General features: G+C 38.2%; 1 protein-coding gene across 1 annotated transcript; it reads left to right on the top strand.

Annotated features, from left to right (window-relative positions):
• Positions 1-101: 101 nt before the first annotated feature.
• On the top strand, positions 102-20,923 carry SERINC3 (serine incorporator 3). The gene is made up of 10 exons (XM_027851559.1): positions 102-209; positions 6,613-6,774; positions 8,037-8,230; positions 10,312-10,391; positions 10,825-10,962; positions 13,822-13,991; positions 16,648-16,738; positions 16,912-17,095; positions 17,919-18,146; positions 19,954-20,923. The coding sequence occupies exons 1-10, from the start codon at positions 171-173 to the stop codon at positions 20,090-20,092; spliced, it is 1,425 nt and encodes a 474-aa protein (XP_027707360.1). The 5' UTR covers positions 102-170; the 3' UTR covers positions 20,093-20,923.
• The last annotated feature ends 229 nt before the right edge of the window (positions 20,924-21,152 follow it).

The raw sequence follows: 21,152 nt of genomic DNA, 5'->3' as shown, positions 1-21,152 counted from the left end.
ATGCGCGTCGGAAGAGGGGAGGATCACGGTTTCCATCCCTCGGAACCGTCGACCCCGGACTCTGAGGAGGAGGCACCCGCGAAGGCAACGTCGCTGGAGCCGGAGCCGGAGCCGGAGCCTACACCACCCCGCAGCCGCCGACACGGTCCGGCCCGGTCGCCGCCGCCGCCATGGGGGCCGTGCTGGGAGTCTGCTCCGTGGCCAGCTGGGTGAGTGGCTCGGTGGCTGAAAGCAGGGCGGACCACCTGCCGACCTCCGGCCGCAAACCTTAGGGTGGCGTCCCGGGCCGGCCGGGGCCAGGGAGCCGCGGAGCCGCCGCTCCAGGGAGGCCGCCCTCTCCCAGCCCCGGTACCACCCGCGGCTCTGGCCCGGCCGCGATGTCCTGGAGTTCGGGACGCGGAGTCTTTTTGTTTATTTACCTGGCTCTTTGCCCCACCCACCCCAGCCGGCCCAGACGCCAGGGCCTGGGAAGGGAAATGGGAGGGGGCGGGGCGGGCGGAGAGATCCAGGGGAAGAGGGCGGTTGTTTCTCGGGCCGAGGGAAAGAAAGCAGCGCCGGGAGACTGGAGCCCTGACTTCCCGCTCTGCATCTGACGTCTATGGGGGCTGAGGGTGGAGGGGAGAGCAACAAGCGTGTTTCAAACGCCTACCATTTATCTCTTTTGGATCTCATCTGTCGGTTGGGGGCGGGAAGGGAACAAGCATTTATCAGTCCCCTACTATGTATCTCATTGGATTGCATCTGACATTATAGGAGGAAAGGGAACGAGCATTTATTAAGCCCCTACTATGCGCCAGGGACTCTGCTAAGGGCTTTACAAATATTAGCTGATTGGATCCCATCTGACATTTCTTTGCCCTGTTGATTTTCATTAAAAGAAAAAAGTGTGTAAAGAGATAAGCAGGAATGAGTTAGGAAAGATAATAACAATAATAATTCACATTTATATAGTGCCTGTCTTATAATAACTTAGAGTAGATGCCACTAGTGTTATTATCACCATTCTAGAGATGAAGAACTTTCTGTTAAGTGACTTGTCTTTGGTCACAGAACTAAATGGAACAAGGAACAGTAGAAACCACCACCCCTGGTTCTTGTCTAGTATGCCCTAAAGTATTTACTAGCTGTGTGATACTTTAAAGGTACCCGGCAGCATTTGGGGCAGCTAGGTGGTGCAGCGGATACAGCCCCAGACAGGCCTGGAGTCAGGAACGTCTGAGTTGAGATCGAATCTCCGACGACTTACTAGCTGTGTGACCCTGGACAAGTTCACTTAACTTCTGTTTACCTCATTTTCCTCATCTGTAAAATGGGGAACATAATTATAGCACCTACTTCCCAAGATTGTTGTGCGAATCGAATGAGATAATTGCAAAGCGCTTAGCGCAAGTGCCTGACAAAAGTAAGTGTAACAGTATTGTTGTTGACAACTTCCCCTCTCTGGGCCAGTTTCCTTATATACAAAATATAGGTAAACAATTTTTAACTTTACAGGATTTTTGTGTGGACAGCATTCTGTAAACTTTAATGCCTTGTCAAAGATGGGTGATTTACATCTTTGCATCTTCTACAGAATCTATCACAGGACTTTATACCAAGCGGATGATGTTTTTTTTTAATTGACCTGAGTTGACTTTGACTGGCTGTGTGTGTGTGTGTGTCTGTGTGTTTGTATGTCTGTGTATGTGTATGTATGTATGTATGTCTAGTGGATATGTTTTCCTATGGTGAATCTTTTTCCTTTCCCAGTCCGGAAAGTCACTGTGGCTACTAATCCTGCCCTCAGCCCCAAATCTCTCCATCCTGTTTTTCTTTTGACTGGATGTCCTGTTAAGACAGTTGATGAAGGCACCATACTTTATATTGTAATTGAATTCAATCAACAAACACTATTAAGCACTAACCTTTTAGGCTAGGAGAGTATATTGGAAGACAAAAGTGAAAACATTCCCCGAACTCAAGGAGCCTGTAGTTTAGCTGGGAGCAGGGAAATACCAAATAGATGCAAAATGATTTGAAGGTAGCTTAAGCTGAATCTTGAAGGAAACTAGGGATTCTGAGAGATATAAAGGTGAGAAGGGAATGGGGGACATGAAGAGATGTGCATGGAGAACAGGCAGTGCAAAGGCACAGACAGGAGATGGAATGTTATGCATATGTATGGTTAACAGCAAGAGGAGGTATCTTGAATAGACTCTTGCCTACAAATCAAGAAAACTGGATTTTAGTCGCCAGTTTACTAATTTTGAGCAACTCAGTCCCTCTCTTCTTAGGCCTGTTCCTTCTGTGTAAAGCCAAAAAAAAAAAGGTAGTTGGATGAAATAATATTAAAGGTCTCTCTTCCAACCCCATTGTTCATTTTTTTCTAAATACAGAAGATGATTATTCAGGTATGGTATCTTTAAGGGCTATAGGTAATATCTTTGGTGAGAACCATTACTGATTCAGGGGAAGTAGGTGCCTTAATTGGGAGATTAGAATCAGATTGACCTTCATCATTTCTGATGACATTTCTCATCAAAGCTAAATTTTGGACTATTTGGAAATTATTCTTATTTACCTACTTTTCACCAAAGCAGTTCTGTCCCTAGCTGATGGCCAAGTTTGAGACCTTAAAAATCACAGTTGAGTGGTTTGTTTTCATCTACTTTCATTGCCCAACAATTTGAGTGACAATATAATCGGTTTCTGAAGATGGAAGGTAGTGATTTGCTTTATTACTTCATGCTGCTTTAAGATTTGGGATTTCAGATACCTGTCAGTGGTACAGTATAATATAAAACTTTGGTTTTGAACTTCTAATTTGAGTGATGCTTACTTAGTACAATGTAGAGAGCTTTAGATTAACAGTCAGGAGACTTTCGTTTCTTGTCCCAATTAAGCCATTAATTTGCTGTGTGGTTTTGGATAATCTCTTTTTATCCCTAGGTAGATTAGATGATAGATTGGGGGGCTGGAGGTAGAAACTTTAGCCTCGAGGCCACAGGTTCCCCACCCCTGGGGATGATCTTTGGGGTCCTGTCCAGTTCTAAAATTCTGTGATTCTTCTATTCTAAATGTAAATCCTATATTAGCTGCTGGAATCCTATCAGTCAAAAGAACTAATAATATCAGCTTAAAATAACATATTTAAAAATCTAGTCAGTTAAAAATTTCATTTGTCATTTAAAACTATTATTGAAAGTAACAGTAGTTTTTGCTTTAGAATGCCAAGTTAGGTGGTTTGTTTTAGTTACTGTAAAAATTATGGTACTAAAAGATTTATTAAGAGATCAGCAGGCCATCAGTCAGCAAGCATTTATTAAGCATTTACTAACAGACACAACTCATTTTTCATTGAATGTGACCACAAACTTGTTTTTGCCAAATAATGGATTTGTAATTGGGAGATTTGTAAAGTGCTTTGCAAACCTTAAAGTACTATGTAAATATTGACTACTGTTACTCTTCTTACTTTATGAATTGGGACCATCTGGAAAGAGCCAAAGACAGCAAGCAAGTCATGATTTACAGATCAGTTTCAAGGGCCTTCTATCTGTCATCACCATTTGTTACTTTAAGGCAACCACATATTCAAATGTAAGGGAGGCAGTAGTGCCAACTTGGAGGAGTAATCATTCCTCTTTGGTTGTCATTAGAATAAGATTATAGACTATGCACTGTAGGCTAAAATTATAGGCTATTCCTTTATGGGAATACATCAAAATATCAAGTTACTGTAGGGGTATGTGGATCAGACAGAGGTCCTTTACTCATCAGAGATATATACCACAAAGTAGAAAGTTATTTTAAGAATTGTGCAGAGTAAGTAAACAACAAAGAATTACAGAATTTTAGAGAGGGAGGGAACCTTAGAAACTTCATTTGACTAGGAGGAAATTGAGCCCTAGACTGAGGTCACATGCCCAAGGTAATGGTTGAAAACCTTTAAAGACCCCAGGTCTCTTGACTTCAAAAGTATTCTTTGTATTAAATGTGAGATTTCATATGGAATAAACTAACTGGTGCTATTGTCTTAATCTGCAAAATGCTAGGGTTGTTTTTTTGGGGTTTTTTTTGTGACCAGTTATTAAGGTCAGGACTAAGGTTAGGTAATTTAGGTTGTTAACTGGTTCCTGTCATGGGGTAGGGACCACAATGACATTTCTAATATGGCATTTTATAAATAACTACATGAGTTGCTATGACCAAAAATATTTTAAGGAAAGAAAATTACTTTCTATTTGGAATGGAAGTATTTGTTTTGGGATAATTCAAGTTATATATGCCACAGTGAAGGGTTAAAGTCTCTGATTGAGAGTCACACGACTTCCTAGGCACACAGTAACAAAAGAAAATAGGTTTTATTAAGAATTCTCATTTTTCAGTGAAGAGAAGGAAAGACATATTTCCAACTTTGTTTAGGGCATGTGAGAAAATCAAATTGATTCCATTTTATAATTGATTCTATTTTGAATTGCCATGGAGAAATTCAAATTGGTTCTACTTTATAATTGATTCTATATTATATTTGAATCCATTCTGTAATTTATTCTATTCTGTAACTGCCTGAACCGTATTTCTTTGTCTCTGAGTCAAGTTCAGAAATTCATGAGTCCGGGAGTTCAGTTTTCCCTGTCTGAGTTAATTTAAAATTCAGTTGTCTTGTGTCAACTTTAGCTCAAAGAAATGCATTAAATCTGTACAGCCTTGCATACCCACATACAAGGGAGATTCTGTTATCCTACTAACAAGCCTTACAGAATGCTGGTGGGTGCCAAGAAGTCTGTTATCTCTGTTCAACTAACTGAGCAGACTTAACTATTTATCAATAGGACTTATCAATCAGTAAGGAAGTAAGGGGTTGTTGCTAGCCCCAAATGTCCAGCCAATCATAATGTTTTTGCCAGACTTTGTAACCAATCATATTTGTTTTCCATCTGTGATGTTCCCTGTTCTTCATTCTCTTATACTTCTCAAAACTATATGAAGACTAGCAAGCTTTACCTTGTGGTCTTTGATCGTTGAGAAAGGCCATTGTCCTAATTTATTGGTTACTGTTAGTCTAACTAATAAATTGATCATATTTGGAACTTTCTCAGCTTACTTTTATTTTCAAATGTAACACCAACACTGACGTTTTTGTAACTGCTTAAATCACATTTTATTATCTCTGAGTTAAGTTTAGAAGTTTGGCTTTTCGGTAAAATATGCATTATCTAAGTTAAGTTTAAAAGTTCAGTTTTTCTTTTAAATCAATGGTCTATTCTTTGTCAAGGAAATCTGTTATCCCTTTCCTACTTGGGGTCCCTTAAGGAAGTCTGGTCTGTTATTTCTGTCTTTCAAGGGAAGTCTAGTTTGTTATCCATGTACCACTAACTAACCTTGCAACTGGATGCAATCAATCAGCAACAAGATGGAAGGAGGAGTTGTTGTTAGCCCCAGTACCTGATCTCCAGCCAATCATATTGTTTTCCCCATCAACGATGCTACCTTTTACAATGGACGCTCTTCCTTTCATCTATAAAAACGAGCTGAAAACCCCACCTTGAGGTCTTAGCTATTGATGAGGAATCTGAGACCCTATTTATTGGCAAATTCATGCTTTGCTAATAAATAAAAAAGCTCAGAACTTTGTGCCTAAGTTTACCTTAATTTCAATTACACTTTGAGCTCTGCCAGTTATACATACCAAGTTTAGTCCATTGGCTTGAGTGGTGGTTGAGATGTGGCTGTAGATAACAACCCAGGGCAGATATTATCTATAAGCAGTGAAGGTTATATAGCTTCTGTTGTATCCTGAGAGCCAGACTGTGGATATAGGAGACCAGGGACCCATGCATTTCTGTCTGTTAAGTAATTAATGTGTATGACCTTGGAATGTGGTTTGATAAGTTCATTCCTTGAAACAATTCAGTCTGTATTTCTGAGATAAACATATATGTGATTCATGTTGTATCATCTTTCTGGAACTCTCATTGTCAGTCTTGTGCTGACTAGTAAGACCCTACTGAGTCCTGATAGCCATTGGATGAATCTAGGCTGACATTCCTTAATCCCCAAAACTGCTGTTCTATGTAAGGGGCATTATGCTGGCAGCCCTGGATAACCAGGAGGCCCATTAAAAAAACAAGTAAAGTTTTATTGGCATTTATTCCTTATAAGTTATACTATATTAAGATGATAGTAGCTCACATTTCTTTAGCACTTTACATTTTACAAAGTGCTTTCCTCATATTGTTATCTCCATTTTTTATAAATAAACATGACCCATGGTCACACGGCTAGTAAATGGGAGAGCCAAAGTTTGAATTGAGGACTTGTGGCTCCAGGTCTAGAGCTCCTTTTACTTGATACCACACTGTCTTCCAAACATAGACAACTTTTTTTTCTTTTTTTACTAATAAAAATACATCTGTGACATATTCCTAATACATTATAACCCTGTTATTACACAGATTTGTATTATTCTCTGGGTTAGATCATAGCTGCCAAAATGGAACTTATGTGACAAAAACCTAATGAAATATAGGTTTCATATGTAACATAAAGGGCTTTCACTGTGTTTGATTCCCTTTTTGTATTTCTCAGTGTATAAGGAAAACATTTTATTTTGTCATGATTCCCTTATAGATTCCATGCTTGTGCAGTGGCGCATCATGTTTGCTGTGCAGTTGCTGTCCTAATGTCAGGAATTCAACTCTGACTCGCCTTATCTATGCCTTTATCCTTTTCTTGGGCACAGCTGTTTCTTGTATTATGTTGACAGAAGGATTGGAAACACAGCTGAAGAAGGTATTTGGAATTAACATTAGGCTGTAATTTACTAATTTATTATCATTTTAAATTTTGAAATAACTAATCATTGGAAAAGATTCAATACATAACCTAGTGAGTTTTAATTGATGTATTAATTCACCATTTTCAAAACTGTATTCCTAACCTGTTATTCCATAAGGAAATATTAATGATGGTAGTATTTTTCCTTCTAAAATATTAAATAGAAAATTATATCATATAAGTGAGATATCTTGGGGTAAGGGGAATAAAATAAATTATTTCCTTTACTTGCTTTCATAGTTTCCTAATCTTTCCCCCCCAAAGGTATTTCATACTTTCAGTAGGTCCTTTCAACCATGGGACCCACTAGGTGCATGTTAAACCTCAAAATTTCTCTGACCAAATGAGTTTGGGAAATATGGGTCTAATGGTTTACATATTCATGATTATGAGATTAGGTATAGTCCTTTGGGATGTGTTTTAGGCACATCATGAAGCTTTCACATTTTACTTCAGAGGTAAGGAAAGATTGTTATAGTAAACATATTCACATTTTGGCCTGACAAGAAAGAGAAACAAAATGAGAGAGAGTCATCCAACCACTCTGTTTCACTAAGTGTATAAAATTTATCCTTCCAAGCAAGGCTAGTACTTCTAAGGTTAGAAGATATGGCATATAGGCTGAGAGACAACCACACTAGACAGAAATGATCTAATTTACCAAAAACAAAGACTTCACATCTGATTCAGAAAGTTCAATTTATTGGAATATTTAATAATAGGATTTTATGTGAGTGGTAGGCTGATGGTAAAAAAGAGAAATTCATATAGTCTCTATACTGAAGTAGAAATAGAGAGGGTACTACCTCTCTCACCCCAAATTAAAGGACTTTGAACCCATTGTTGTCTGGGATACCCAGAGCTCAGGTGATGGTTGGGACTAAATTTTATTATCTCTAGAGACTAACTTACAAGCTTTCTTTTTAGAATTTGTGTCACTTTTGCACTATAGCTATCCAGGCATTGTTAAACTATTTAAAGTAGAAACATACCTTGCTTTACACAAAAATCCCTGAAAAGTCATATATGTAAAGCAAACTTTTATAAAGTAAATCTCATTTCAGTGTATGGGGATGCTCATAACTTAATGGAAACCTGTGGTGAAGCCTTTGTTAAATCATTATCACCCTCACTTCATCTAGTTTGTAATCTAGGCTTTCATATGGTGTATTTTCTCAAAATGAGGTACACAATAACATTGGAATTTCTTTTTCCAGGTTCCTGGATTCTGTGAAGGGGGATTTAAAATCAAGCGTGATGATGACACAAGTGACAACATTTGTGATGTCTTCGTTGGTTACAAAGCTGTCTATCGGATCAACTTTGCCTTAGCTATCTTTTTCTTTCTATTCTTTCTACTGATGTTAAATGTGAAAAGTAGTAAAGATCCAAGAGCTGCAGTGCACAATGGGTACATATGATACCTTAACGATTTTTATCAGGCATTCTTTGTCTTCTTGCTCACATTTTTTCATGCCACCCCTGTTCCTGTTAGGACATTGTAGTGTAATCTTGGGACAAATATAGATAAGTGGCCTAGATAATTTTGGTACAATGTATGTGAAAGCATTTGATCATCATTTTCAAAGTCAGAGACCAATTAACCTGAGAGGAATTCTCCAGGTCAAGCTCCTCTTTCTTGAATTTCACATCATAAGCAGTTTTGTACCTGAAGGAAAAGAGCCTTGAATACCAGGCTTGTTAGCATGAAATAAATCCAGAAATATCTTAGTAGGGCATAGATAATCAAAAGTATATTTTAAAAGTCAATGACCAGAACAGGAACTGGCTAGCTTAGGGTTTTGTCAAAACTATGCTATCACTAAGCTAACTGTCCCTCTGAGCCTTTGGGGGTTTGGTTTTACTTTTTCCTTGTAGGTATTGGCTATGTTATCTATAGAAATCCAGAGCTCCAGCTATGCAGTTCTGTTTTAGCTCACTCCTCAACCTAGAAATGAGTTATTATATACTTATAGTCCATAATATCATCATACCTAATGTTGGCTCCACTCAACTTCTGGTTGCCAAGGCTGGTCCAATTTGCAAATTCCCAACCTGCATTTGCTTTACATAGTTTCTGCCCACATTTTCCCTTGTGAGCCCTAGCTAAAGCATTACTTTACTCCCTCTTCACCCCTTTTAAGGTGTCATGTGACCCAAAGTACATCTTTATGTAAGTAAGCCCAATATTTTAAATTCAGAAAAGTACCTGTGAAAGTTCCCAGTACCTTCACAGATCTCTGTTACATAGGCCTCTTTACTTAACCTTTTTCCAATCACATTTGCTACTATGGAAGCATAAGAAACAGGCCTTAAACTCTAGTTAAATTTCATTGCATATGTGCTGTTAGAGAGTGGAGCAACAGGGAAAATGATGAACAGCAACTAAAACTATTGTGAGAAGTGTAACAAAAAAAGACTGAAGGTATTTGTTTAGAAGTTGCAACTTTTAAGGTCTAGTGCTTCTCCTGGACTAGGATGCAGGAGATGTGGGCATTGAGTCTTTGAATTTATGTACTATGTCCTGTCTTTTGTGTTTCCTTCCATAAAAGAACAATCTTTGCCGATTTGTAACATTCTGTATTTAGGAATCATAAATATCCACCTACATTAATTTTGAGTATATAATAACATCTACTTGATCTTGTCTTTTTCTCATAGTTATTGGTAACTCACCTTGCAGCTACATGTAAATAGTGAATTCTAACAAATCTTTTAAAAGTCTTTTTTAAACACTTGTTGTTTCTTCAATACTAGTATTCTTGGGATCACAAAATTTTTTAGCTGGACTGGACTTCAGCAGTAATCTCCAACCTTTTCATTTTATGGATGAGGAAACTGAAGCTCAGCAATGAAAAAATAACTTGCCTAAGATCACATAAATGGTTGGTAGCAGATTCAGTGCTAAAATCCAAGCTTAACTGACTCGTAGCCTTAAAGGAGTATTAGACTGAGAGTCAGGTAATAATTTACTTAACATAATCTATAGTCCTTCTAGCTGTAAAAGTCTATTTTTTTTTAAAAAGTTAATTCAATAGAGCTAGCATTTTTCACATTTTTTGTTTGTTTTATGAGTTAATCATTAGTGATGGCCAGAAGTTTGCCACTAGACAGTGTGATTAATTTTTTTTTAATGTAGCAATTTATGAAGATACTCTGGCAAGGTGTTGAGAGGTTCTGATTTGCACTAGTCTAAGGTGTACCCACACTGATAAAATTCCAGATCCATGAAGTATTGAAGAATTATGATTAGGTACAAAATTGGTAAACATTTAAAACTTCATTTATAAAAGCAATGTAAAATAATGACATGTTATCTATGGTCATGTTTCTCCTTAGATTTAAAATGAAGAAATAAGTATGGAAAATCCAGTTGATGTCAGTCCTTTTGTTAATGCTTCATTTAACTGGGCACTGTGTTTTTGCTTTTTAGCAATCTGTTTTTGCATGAGGACAGAAACATTTCAGAGAAACATTTTTATGTCTTAATAGGTTCTGGTTCTTCAAAATTGTTGCCATTGTTGGTCTCATGGTTGGATCTTTCTACATTCCTGGGGGCCCATTTAGCACAGGTATGACTTCCAAATTATAAAATACCATAGTAATCAGTTTGTAAACACACATATATATTATGAAGGCTAGGCATTAATTAATGGATGTCTGCAATAGCAAATTGCCTGGAAACAAAGGCTAGTTTGCTTGCTGTCCTTGCCACGTTTTAATAGTATGTTTATTGGAAGTACTTTGTAATATGGATGAGTTAACATAAGTCCCCCTAAGAATTCCAATACCTTTGCTGTTAGTTTTTTGTTGTAATTTGATTTCTTTAACATACACTGAATTATATGTGTGGATTTCTGGTATAGATTAAACAAGGGCTGAAACAGCCCAACAAAAGAACTCTCTGATTCTCTTTACCATGTACTCATCTGAGTTGAAATCAGTGTGATTGTCTTGTCTTAACCTATAATGTGAACTAAGTACTGTCTTCCTTTTTGTTTGTAGCCTGGTATTATATTGGAATGTTTGGGGCCGCCATATACATCCTCATACAGTTGATACTGTTAGTGGACTGTGCCCACTCTTTAAATGAGGGTTGGGTCAATCGAATGGAAGAAGGAAACGCTAGGTGCTGGTATGCAGGTAGGTGTCTGAACAGATTATTATTAGAGCTGGATTGTGTGAGCTAAACAAGGTTGTAAAATCTCATTAGTTTCAAATGTGTAAAAGCCATTGATGAAAAGTTTGTTGTTTTTTTAAGAACCATTATTTATTTCCCAGTTCAACCGAATCTCAAGTCACAGAATATTAAAGCTGGAAGGGACTTTGGAACATAGAAGGTTTGAGCTGGAAAGAGACTATCCTAACTCTCTCATTTTACAGATTAGTGGAGTTACTGAGAAAAAAGGGAAGGAAGAATTTAAGATTATGTATTTTTGTATTTATATTGTGAGATAGTATACATGCTTAGATTGGGATGGACATTCCATGTTAGGTAAAATAATTGTGTGCTTTGACTTCCTGTCCAGTAGGTATCCTACATTTGTTACACATTTGGAAATTGGCCTACTTATCTTGAGAAGTGTCAGGTTTTAATCGGTGCATGCATTGCTGAAAATTTCATCCCGTTCTGGAAGTTGTATTTCAGACTTCTGATTTGGAATCCGGATGCTATAGCCTAGTCTTTCTATCCCCTGAGAATAGAAGGCATGACATCAAAAGAAGTCTAGTGGGGCAGCTAGGTGGCGTAGTGGATAAAGCACTGGCCCTGGAGTCAGGAGGATCTGTGTTCAAATCTGGCCTTAGACACATAACACTCCCTACCTGTGTGACTCTGGGAAAGTCACTTAACCCCAATTGCCTTGCCAAAAAAAAAAAAAAGTCTAGTTAAGGACAACCATCAGACACCTCAACCTCATTTTAATTTCATTTATCTAGCTTGCTTTTTTAGAGAGCTTGAGAACATTTTTGGTTACTATTCAATAAATACTGGACTATCTCATGAAATACTATATTCCCCATTACTGAGGCATCCCTTGTCAGGAGTATCATACTTAATCCTTTGAGCAGGACACTAGCCTTAATATGACACCTATGACCTTTTTAGATCTCTGATCTTCCAAATGAATAATGACTCACAGATAAGAGTTGTTGGTTTTGTGCTTATGGCCATTCATCCCACTGTCATCAACACTTTCTCATGTGATATAATAAAAAGAGCACTGGCTTTGGAGTCTGGACACCTGGGTTCAAATCCCAGATGTCTTGCTACCTGTATAATCTTGAGCAAGGCTCTTCAACTCTCTAGGCCTCAGTTTTTGTCCTGTAAAATGAAGGTGTTGCAGTAAATGACCTCCAAGTTACTTTCCAGCTCTAAATCCCATGATCCTACTGCTGCTATCCCATGTGTAGGACAGGATTTGAAGTCAGCTATGAGTGCAGTTCCCGCCTACTTAGAATTTTTACTGTGTCCACTCAGCATGGTCCCTTGCAACCAATATTCTAGAAATTGAACTACCTAGAGGATGAAAGGATCCTTTCCAGGTTCTCACTGAAAATTTAGTTTCTCTGATGGTTATTAAGTTCATATTGTATACAGAGTTCTAGAGATACAAAGATAGAGAAAATACATGGACCTTGCTTTTGATGAGCTTATAATATAATAGGGGGGCTGTTATAATGTACCCAAATAAGTATGATACCAGGAATAGTATAAGTATGCAAAAGAAGTCCAGGCAAAGTACTGTTAGGGAGAGATCACTTTCAGTTAGGAGGCAATAGGGTCATGGAAGGCTTCCTGAAAAAGGTAGCAGGTAAGCCAAGCCTTTTGAAGAAGGGGATGAAGAAAAAGGAAAAAGACCTATATGTGCAAATGTATTTATAGCAGCTTTTTTGTGGTGCCAAAGAACAGGAAATTGAGGGGATGCTTATTAATTGGAGAATGGCTGAACAAGTTGTGATGTATGATTGTGATGGAGTACTATTATGCTGTAAGAAATGATGAGGGGACAGCTAGATGGCGCAGTAGATAGAGCACTGGCCCTGGAGTAAGGAGGACCTGAGTTCAAATCAGACCTCAGACACATAACACTTACTAGTTGTGTGACTCTGGGCAAGTCACTTCACCCTAATTGCCTCATATGAAAAAAAAAAGAAATGATGAACAGGATGCTTTCAGAAAAATATGGCAAACCTATATGAAAAGTGAAGCGAGAAGAACCAGGAGATCATCGTACACAGTAACAGCAATGTTGTAATGATGATCAACTCTGAAAGACTTGGCTACTCTGATTGATACAGTTCTAAAAGACTCATGATGAAAAATGCCATCCACCTCCAGAGAGAGAACCCATGAACTCTGAGTGCAAACTGAAGTATTGTTCTCACTTTCTTTATTCTTCTTATTTTTTTCTGAAATATGGCTAATATGGAAATAGGTTTTGCATGATTTCACATATGTATAATTGATTTATTGTTTACCTACTCAGTTGTGGGGGGAGGGGAAGGGAGAGAATTTAGAACTCAAAATTTAAAAAGATCAATATGCCAATAAATAATGATTTTTTTTTTTAAAGAAGGGGATGAACTTTAATAGATAAATACGGGGGCAGGAAAACACCAGCTTTGTCAGATGGGATTCAAACTCAAGCCTTTAGGGGAGATTGCAGTGACTTAAACTATTTGTTTATCCTAAGTACAGGTCTGCCTATAGGTAATAAGAAATAATTACAACTGGATTGATAAACTGCTTTTCCAACCCAGGAAATCAGAATGACATGATCTAGTACATGGTTTTAGGTGCTTGGTGAGCACCTAACATGAGCAAAGTAACATATTCTTATAACCTTGGGACCTCCTATGTTTCCATTTGTAATTATTGATTATACTAAAAGTGAAAGTATGCCTCAGTTTATGCAGAGGGGGAAGAAAAGACCCCTTCCTCAATCCTAGTTGGTTTCTGCTTCAAATTGTGGAAGTTAACATTGATTTCCTGTTTTGTAGTTTTATTGTCATTTACAAGCTTCTTCTATATCCTGTCTTTCATCGGCATGGTGCTCTTGTATGTATTTTACACCAAAACTGATGCCTGCACGGAAAACAAGTTATTCATCAGTTTAAATCTGATTTTTTGCATTGTGGTATCCATTGTCTCAATCCTTCCAAAAATTCAGGTATTGACATATTTTTTCTGTTTTACTTTTCTCCTGCTGACCTCCTTTTTGTTAATATTTCATTTAAAAATCATTGTGACTTAAATATCTTGAATTTTTATAAAAGTTTCAGAAAGCTTGGATTCCGATCTCTGCTGCATTGGGATCCACTGACTTTTTGTCTCATCTTAGATAAGTCATTTCCCTTGGCTAATTCCTCTGTGAATTAGGGTTGTATTTAGATGTTTGTTTAAGGTTCCTTTTGCTCTGAAAGTTTGTTTAGTCTCTCTTGGGAAAAAGGAATGGGAATTATCTGTAGGTTTGTGTAAATATAATTTGTCCATATGGTTTTAAATGGCCTGCTTTGGAAACGAGTTACCAATCCCTAGATGATTTAGGCAGACTAACCATGTGTCAGAAATGTTGTAGAAGAGATTCCTGTATTGAGTGTTGCATTAGATCAGGAGTTCTAACCTGGGCTCCAGGAGTTTGTTTTTAAATTTTTTAAATAGCCATATTTCACTATAATTGGTTTCTTTTGTAATCTTGTATATGACATTATGGAAAAAACCATGGAGTCTGCTGATATAGGTACTGCTACTAGTCAGAACCATCAATGTGCAAAGATCTAGGAAGCAAAACTAAGGTTTTCATTATATTCTCAAGCTCAGACCTGAAATCCTTGATAAACTCTGGGTCCCATTTAGAGGGTGAAGAAGTTTTATATAGTTTTTAATTACATCAGAGAGACAAAAAAATAATTTTTGGTCTTACACCCATGTCAGAGGGAAGGCAGGTCTTACATGTAACTTGAGGAAAGGAGAACACAGGAGAAACAGTTTGGCCTTTGGAGACAAACTAAAGAGAATTATATTTCAAAGTTAGGTTTGTGAGGTTTACATTTCAAGGCTCCATTTGAAGAGTTTACAGTGGGCTAATTGAGAGGGGCAAGATCTATATACCAAAAGTTAACTAAGAGCCAGAGCTTCCTTGTGGATACATCAATAAATTGAGAGGATTTGTTGAGAAATTGGGGACCATAAATCAAATGTCATCAATTCTTTTTATTTAGTCCTGATTCCTTATCTTAAATAAGAAATGCCTGAGAATCTTCAGCGAATTTTAACACATCCTAAGAAACGCTCCAGCCAGCTAGGGGACTTTCTTAACATAAGTGGCAGCTCTAGACCCCAACTAGTAAATGATAATAATGCTAATGAGAAGACTTGGAAACTCTTAGGACAATTTTATGCATTAAAAAACATTTTGAGAAGGAGTCTTGTAGGCTCCACCAGATGCCAGAGGGACCCATAACACTCCAAAAAAGGTAAAGACTCCTCCCCTCCCCCATTTTAGCCAAAGCAGCATGGGGCAATAGAAAACAGCACTGCATGTGGAGTGAGAGGACCTCAATCCTAGCTCCACCACTCGCTTAACTTCTCTGGGCCTTAGTTTATTCACCTGTAAAATTGGGGATCTGGACTTGGTCTCTAAGGTTCTTTCCTTAAGGTTCTATAAATTTTATGGGTGATCCTTTATGGATCATTAAAATCCAAAAGGTTTAAAATTGTTGCAGCTTTCCAGAAAAAAAAATCTGCAATTTTTCTTACCTGAGACAATTTGGTCTTCCTTTAAATAAAAAAAAATTATTATTTTGCATTCGGTCTTCATATTCTATTTTAATGGGTTTGTTTGAGTCATGAGAGCTAGAAAGAACCTTAAATATCTAGGCCAGTTGTCTTAATATTAATTACAGAAGAGGAAAATGAAACTAAAAATGGTGAAATGATATGACCAAGTTAGTAGTAGAGCCCAGGCTAGAATCCATGTGTTCCAACTAACTCCCAGTCAAATACCCTTTTATTATACTATTTGTTAGAAATCCAAAGTGTTTTGATAATATACTAAAGTCTAATTATAGTAACATGATCAGGATCCTACCACAAGATGGTATTATAAGTAGAAGCCATACTACGGATGAGGCATACTTCTAATAACTGGAACCCCCCCCCGCCACAGCAGGGTCTAAGACCAGGTTTAAGGTACCCAAATAACATGCTGTAATTATATAGTTCACATTTATATAATAATAATAGCTCGTCTTATATAAGATCATACCATTTTACAAAGAGTTTTCCTCAAAACAGCTCTGTGACAAAGGTATATAATAAGTTATATCACAGCAGAATCTGGGGGAGTAGTGTGGGGAGTTACTAAGAACATTTATTCTTTTTCCTTCACTCATTGGGCTATATTAGTTTTCATTTGAAGCCAAAATTATCATCTTTAAAGCTCTCAAGCAGAATACAAAACCCACTTAATTAATATTTGAGTAAAGAAATTGATCAGATTTGCAAAAATCAAAAGCTGTCAATAAAATGTATTGAGCTTTTTTTTTTTTTTTTTTTTTTTGGAGAGGTAGCCTATTGTAGTGGAAAAAGCATTGAATTGAAGAGTCAAGAAACTTTGGTTCAAATCCCGGCTTCTTTATTACGTTTCTTTTCTTCTCTTATCCTTGGTTTTATCACCTACAAACCATGTGTAATCCTCCCTATCCCATCTAAATCACAGAACTACTTCAAAGACCAAATATTTGTAAAGTGCTACATAAATATTAGCATATATACACACATACATATATATATGTATATATTTTCTCCCTCTTTTTATTGAACAGGAACATCAGCCTCGCTCTGGCCTTCTCCAGTCCTCAATTATTACAGCTTATACCATTTATCTCACATGGTCAGCCATGTCCAATGAACCTGGTAAGGGCTAGTTAATAATATCTATGCTTGTTGAAATGAACGTTTGGAGTTTTACCATATTGGTTTTGGATGAAAACTAGAAATAGATCACATGCAAAATAAACTATTCCTGGATGATATTTGAAGGTATGTTACAACTCTACATTTGCATAAATGTTACCTCCTACTTTCAGATCGAACCTGTAACCCAGGCTTATTGAGCATCATCACACAGATAACTATACCCACCTTGACTCCTGGGAACACAACTGTCTCAGTGTCTACCATTGCTCCTCCATTGTCACAGAATGGGCGGTGGCTAGATTTAGAGAATTTTGCTGGACTGATAATCTTTGTCCTCTGCCTCCTGTATTCCACGTGAGTTTGTGATCACAGCACGCACTTAGTGCCTCCAAAAAGCATTTAATTTGACCCTCACAGCAAACTTGTAGGAAAGTTGCAACAGTTTTCTCTGTTATGTAAGTGAGATACCTTGAGGTCTCAAGGACTGAAATGACTTGGATCAAATGCCAGTGATGGCAGAGGCCTGAGGTGAACCCAGGTCTCCATATCCTGGCCGTGATACCACACCTCTCTAAATTAAGATAGCCTCACACTCAGAATGAGGTAGGGACATCATCTGCAATGATGGGACCTTAGTTTTTGTTTTTTTTTTCCTAAAATAAGTCTCACTGCATTTAGTAGCAGCAGAGCCATTTTAGGCATCCTCAAAATAACAGCGAAAACTCTCAGCTGTCCTTTCTAAAGGGAAGTATAAGGCTAGTATCTCTAAGCATAGCTGGTCCTTTACTTGTATTACTGACCCAACTTCATTTACCTGTTAACAGTAAGTAAGTTTTGCTAGCAGAGAATTTCACTTATTCATCTGAAAAGTTGCCAGGTTGAATGAAACAGGAGGGATGGGCTCCTTCGCTCCTCTGGACCAGCCAGGGTGGTCATTTTAGGAGCCAGATTGCATTTCTCTTGTCTCTCCAATATGGTGTGGATAGCAGTAGTTGTAAATGTTTAAGCGTACTGCCTGATTTAAGTGGTCTTGTGGCAATAAACAACTAAAAACTGTAAAAAGACAGTGAACCCTAAAATAGGTGATAGAGTTGAGAAATTCCATACCGCCATGTAATGGCAACAACCAAGTGTCTTGCCTTCCTTCTGACTTTTCTTTCTGGGGGTTCATTTGCAGCATCCGTTCTTCCAACAACAGTCAGGTAAGCAAGCTGACTCTGTCTGGGAGTGACAGTGTGATACTGGATGATGCTTCCTCAAATGGCCCTAAAGATATAGAAGATGGACAGCCACGGCGAGCTGTGGACAATGAGAAAGATGGAGTGCAGTACAGTTACTCTGTCTTCCACTTGATGATGTTCCTGGCCTCTTTGTACATCATGATGACCCTGACCAACTGGCAAAGGTATAAGACAAAAAATCAAATTGTGGACCTCATAAATTATTATCGTTATTATAATTACTGACAATATAGTGGTTGGTGGTTTACAAACTGCTTTTGTATAATCTCATTTAATCTTCCTATTCATATGAAGAGATAGGTAGCATGTATCCTCACTTCATCATTTTTTTTGTGCCAGCCCTGTGATTAGTATAGGAACCTACCTCTTAGATGCCTGGGGCCCTGAGATGACCAGGCCAGGATCACGTAGCTAGCATATATCAGAGGCAGGACTGGCACTTAGGTCTTCTGGATTCCAAGGCCAGCTCTTAATCTACTATGCAATGTCACCTCTCAGTCCCACTTTGTGGATTAACAGGTGAAGGCAAAAATTAAGTTACTTTTGCCCAAAGTCATACAGCTAGTAATGGTTGGGTCTAAACTAGATCTAAATGCTGTCTTTTTTGTCCTTCTCAGACTGTCTCTGACATTGATGCTAAAACACTTGACCTTTGCTGACTGTTCCGGAGGCTTATGACCAGGCCTTATGCAATGATAATGCATGGAGTCTTTTCCTTAACATAAAATCTTGGGAATTGGAAGTATCAAATTAGCACTGCTAAACTTTGCCTAGATACGTCTGAGGAGGGAAAAATCAGGACAGACACCAACCAAGATGCAGAATGCTAGCTTACCAAAATATCTTTACTCATATGTGCATACAGCCTCAAAGATTTATTCATACTTTTCGTGGCTGCATGCATGCCTACACACCACTAGCTGGCTATCACTGGGGCAGCTGACCCCTGATGAAGAGGAGGTTGGAAATTGTACATACATACTAGGTGAAGACAAGTAGTAAGCTAACTGTCTTCACTGCCTCATCTTTAGGCCCAGAGAGATGAGGAGAATGAGCAGCTCTGATAGGCTATGGTGTGGTCTCTCCTCAGCACGAGGCCCATTCTGTTTTCCAACATTTTGATTGATCAAAGCTCAGGCAAGCATATGCTTGCATAATATTTACAAAATGAAACTTAGATGCATAAGAGTGGTGCAAACTAAGGTCTGTGCATGGTCTCTGAAAAGAATGATCGTTATTTTCCTGACTAGAAGAGCCTGTGGCATTTGAGCTGGTTCTTAGGAGAAATTACAGGAAGTAAAGATGGTAGGGACTATTCCAGGCAAAGGCAGGAAGAAAACAAGCAAGGGACATTTTGGTAGTTGATCCCTAGTCCTGGGTTTTTTTTTTTGTTTGTTTTTGTTTTTTTTTGGGGGGGAAGCAATCAGGGTTAAGTGACTTGCTCAGGGTCACATGGCTTTTAAGTGTCATGTGTCTGAGACCAGATTTGAACTCAGGGCCTCCTGACTCCAAGGCCAGAGCTCTATCCACTGCACCACCTAGCTGCCCGTCCTAGTCCTGTTTTTCTGGTTCATAAAGTCCATGGGAAGGGAGGATGTGGCAACCTGAAAAATTTCTCCCAGGGGCACACAGTGATGAATGAAGAAATGGTTAAACTGGTTTGAAATGGTATCCTTTTGCAAAGCACTTTCTTCTTCCCAAAAGGATGTCCACTTCTTCATGAAACAGGAATAAAAAGAACAGCTCCCCTCAGAGCCCAGAAGCACAAATAGCAGCCTGTCTTGGTTGTGTTGGCATCCTTCACAGCTGTATTTATTTGAAGTCTGCTTTCAACCAAATTTCATGTTAAAATGATTCCTAATCAGATGATGGTATCCATTTCCTAAATATGACGGATTTAGGCAACAAAATCAGTCAAGAATCCCGGAAAGTAAGGTGGATGTTGTGTCTTATATCTGCTTCTCTTTCTAGCCCTGATGTAGAGTTCCAGACAGAGACCAGCAAGTGGAGCCCGGTGTGGGTAAAGATCTCCTCCAGCTGGGTTTGCCTCATCCTCTATCTCTGGACCCTTGTGGCACCTGTTTTCCTGACCAACAGAGACTTCAGCTGAGCCTCCGGGAGCATCACACAGCCTTTGTGCCAAGAGCCAACATCCTTGTATTTCGCTTCAACTAAAATATTAAGTGAATGCTTCCTAAAAGTTTGGCTCTATCCAGGCATGCCGAAGGTTACTAGATGAATAATGTTTTGAAAAGCAGGATCTAAACTTTTCCTTTTGATATATTATGTTTATTTGTAACACGTAAAGTACAAGGTGAATAGTATTGCGTTTTTTTTTTTTAAAAAAAAGAACTACAGCTGTGCTGTGAAGAGAATTCTGAAAAAGAAAAAAAAAAAGCCCGTAGATCCCTGCAGCTTAGATTTAAATTGTTTAATAGAAAAACATTGAGGGTTGGAAACCCTTCTTAATATATTTGGATTGAAATATCTTTAAAAAACAAAGAAGAATGTACTGCTTCACAAATGCTTTGGTCTATAGAAGCCCAGTTTTCTCTTGTATTTTTCATACATTCCAGTGTGTAGGTTTAAGGGGCGTGCTCGCTTTTTCCTGAGGGAAGCCCTGCACCCCCTTCCCCAGGCCAGGAGTCTCAGAATGGCACGTCTCTGGCTTCTGTAGCTTAGTTCTTTTCAGATTCATACATTTTTTATACTACAATAATATAATGCTGCTTGATTTCAGTCTATGGCTTTGACAAATATAATGATTTCAATGAATGCTTTCAAGGTTTAATTTAAGTGGAAAATTAGCCTGGAAAACTGCTTATGTCCAGTGTAATTTTCAACAGCAGAAGAAAAATATGTAAATGCATGTGAACTTTTCTGTCAGCACTTACTCCATTTGCACTGTAACGTATTTGATTAAAAATATGAAGATTTTAAAGAAATTTTACAGGCTCTTCCTTAAAGAGTTCAGCATTACCTTATGGGCAGGTTTGGTATAATTTGGAGTCATATTGATGACGGTACAATAAACATGAGTGGGAAAGGAGTGGGGCTCCTCATAGCAGAAATGAGAAATAGCCGATGAGCCTTTTGAGCTGTACACTGATACCTGTGAGGTACTAAACAAAAGGGAAGGTGGCCTCCTCTTGTGAAAAGTTTGTGGGAAA

The sequence above is a fragment of the Vombatus ursinus genome, unplaced genomic scaffold, assembly GCF_900497805.2.
Source record: "Vombatus ursinus unplaced genomic scaffold, bare-nosed wombat genome assembly UNPS02000580.1, whole genome shotgun sequence".
In the NCBI taxonomy this organism is placed as follows: Eukaryota; Metazoa; Chordata; class Mammalia; order Diprotodontia; family Vombatidae; genus Vombatus; species Vombatus ursinus.
This window is presented reverse-complemented; position numbering and strand designations above follow the sequence as displayed.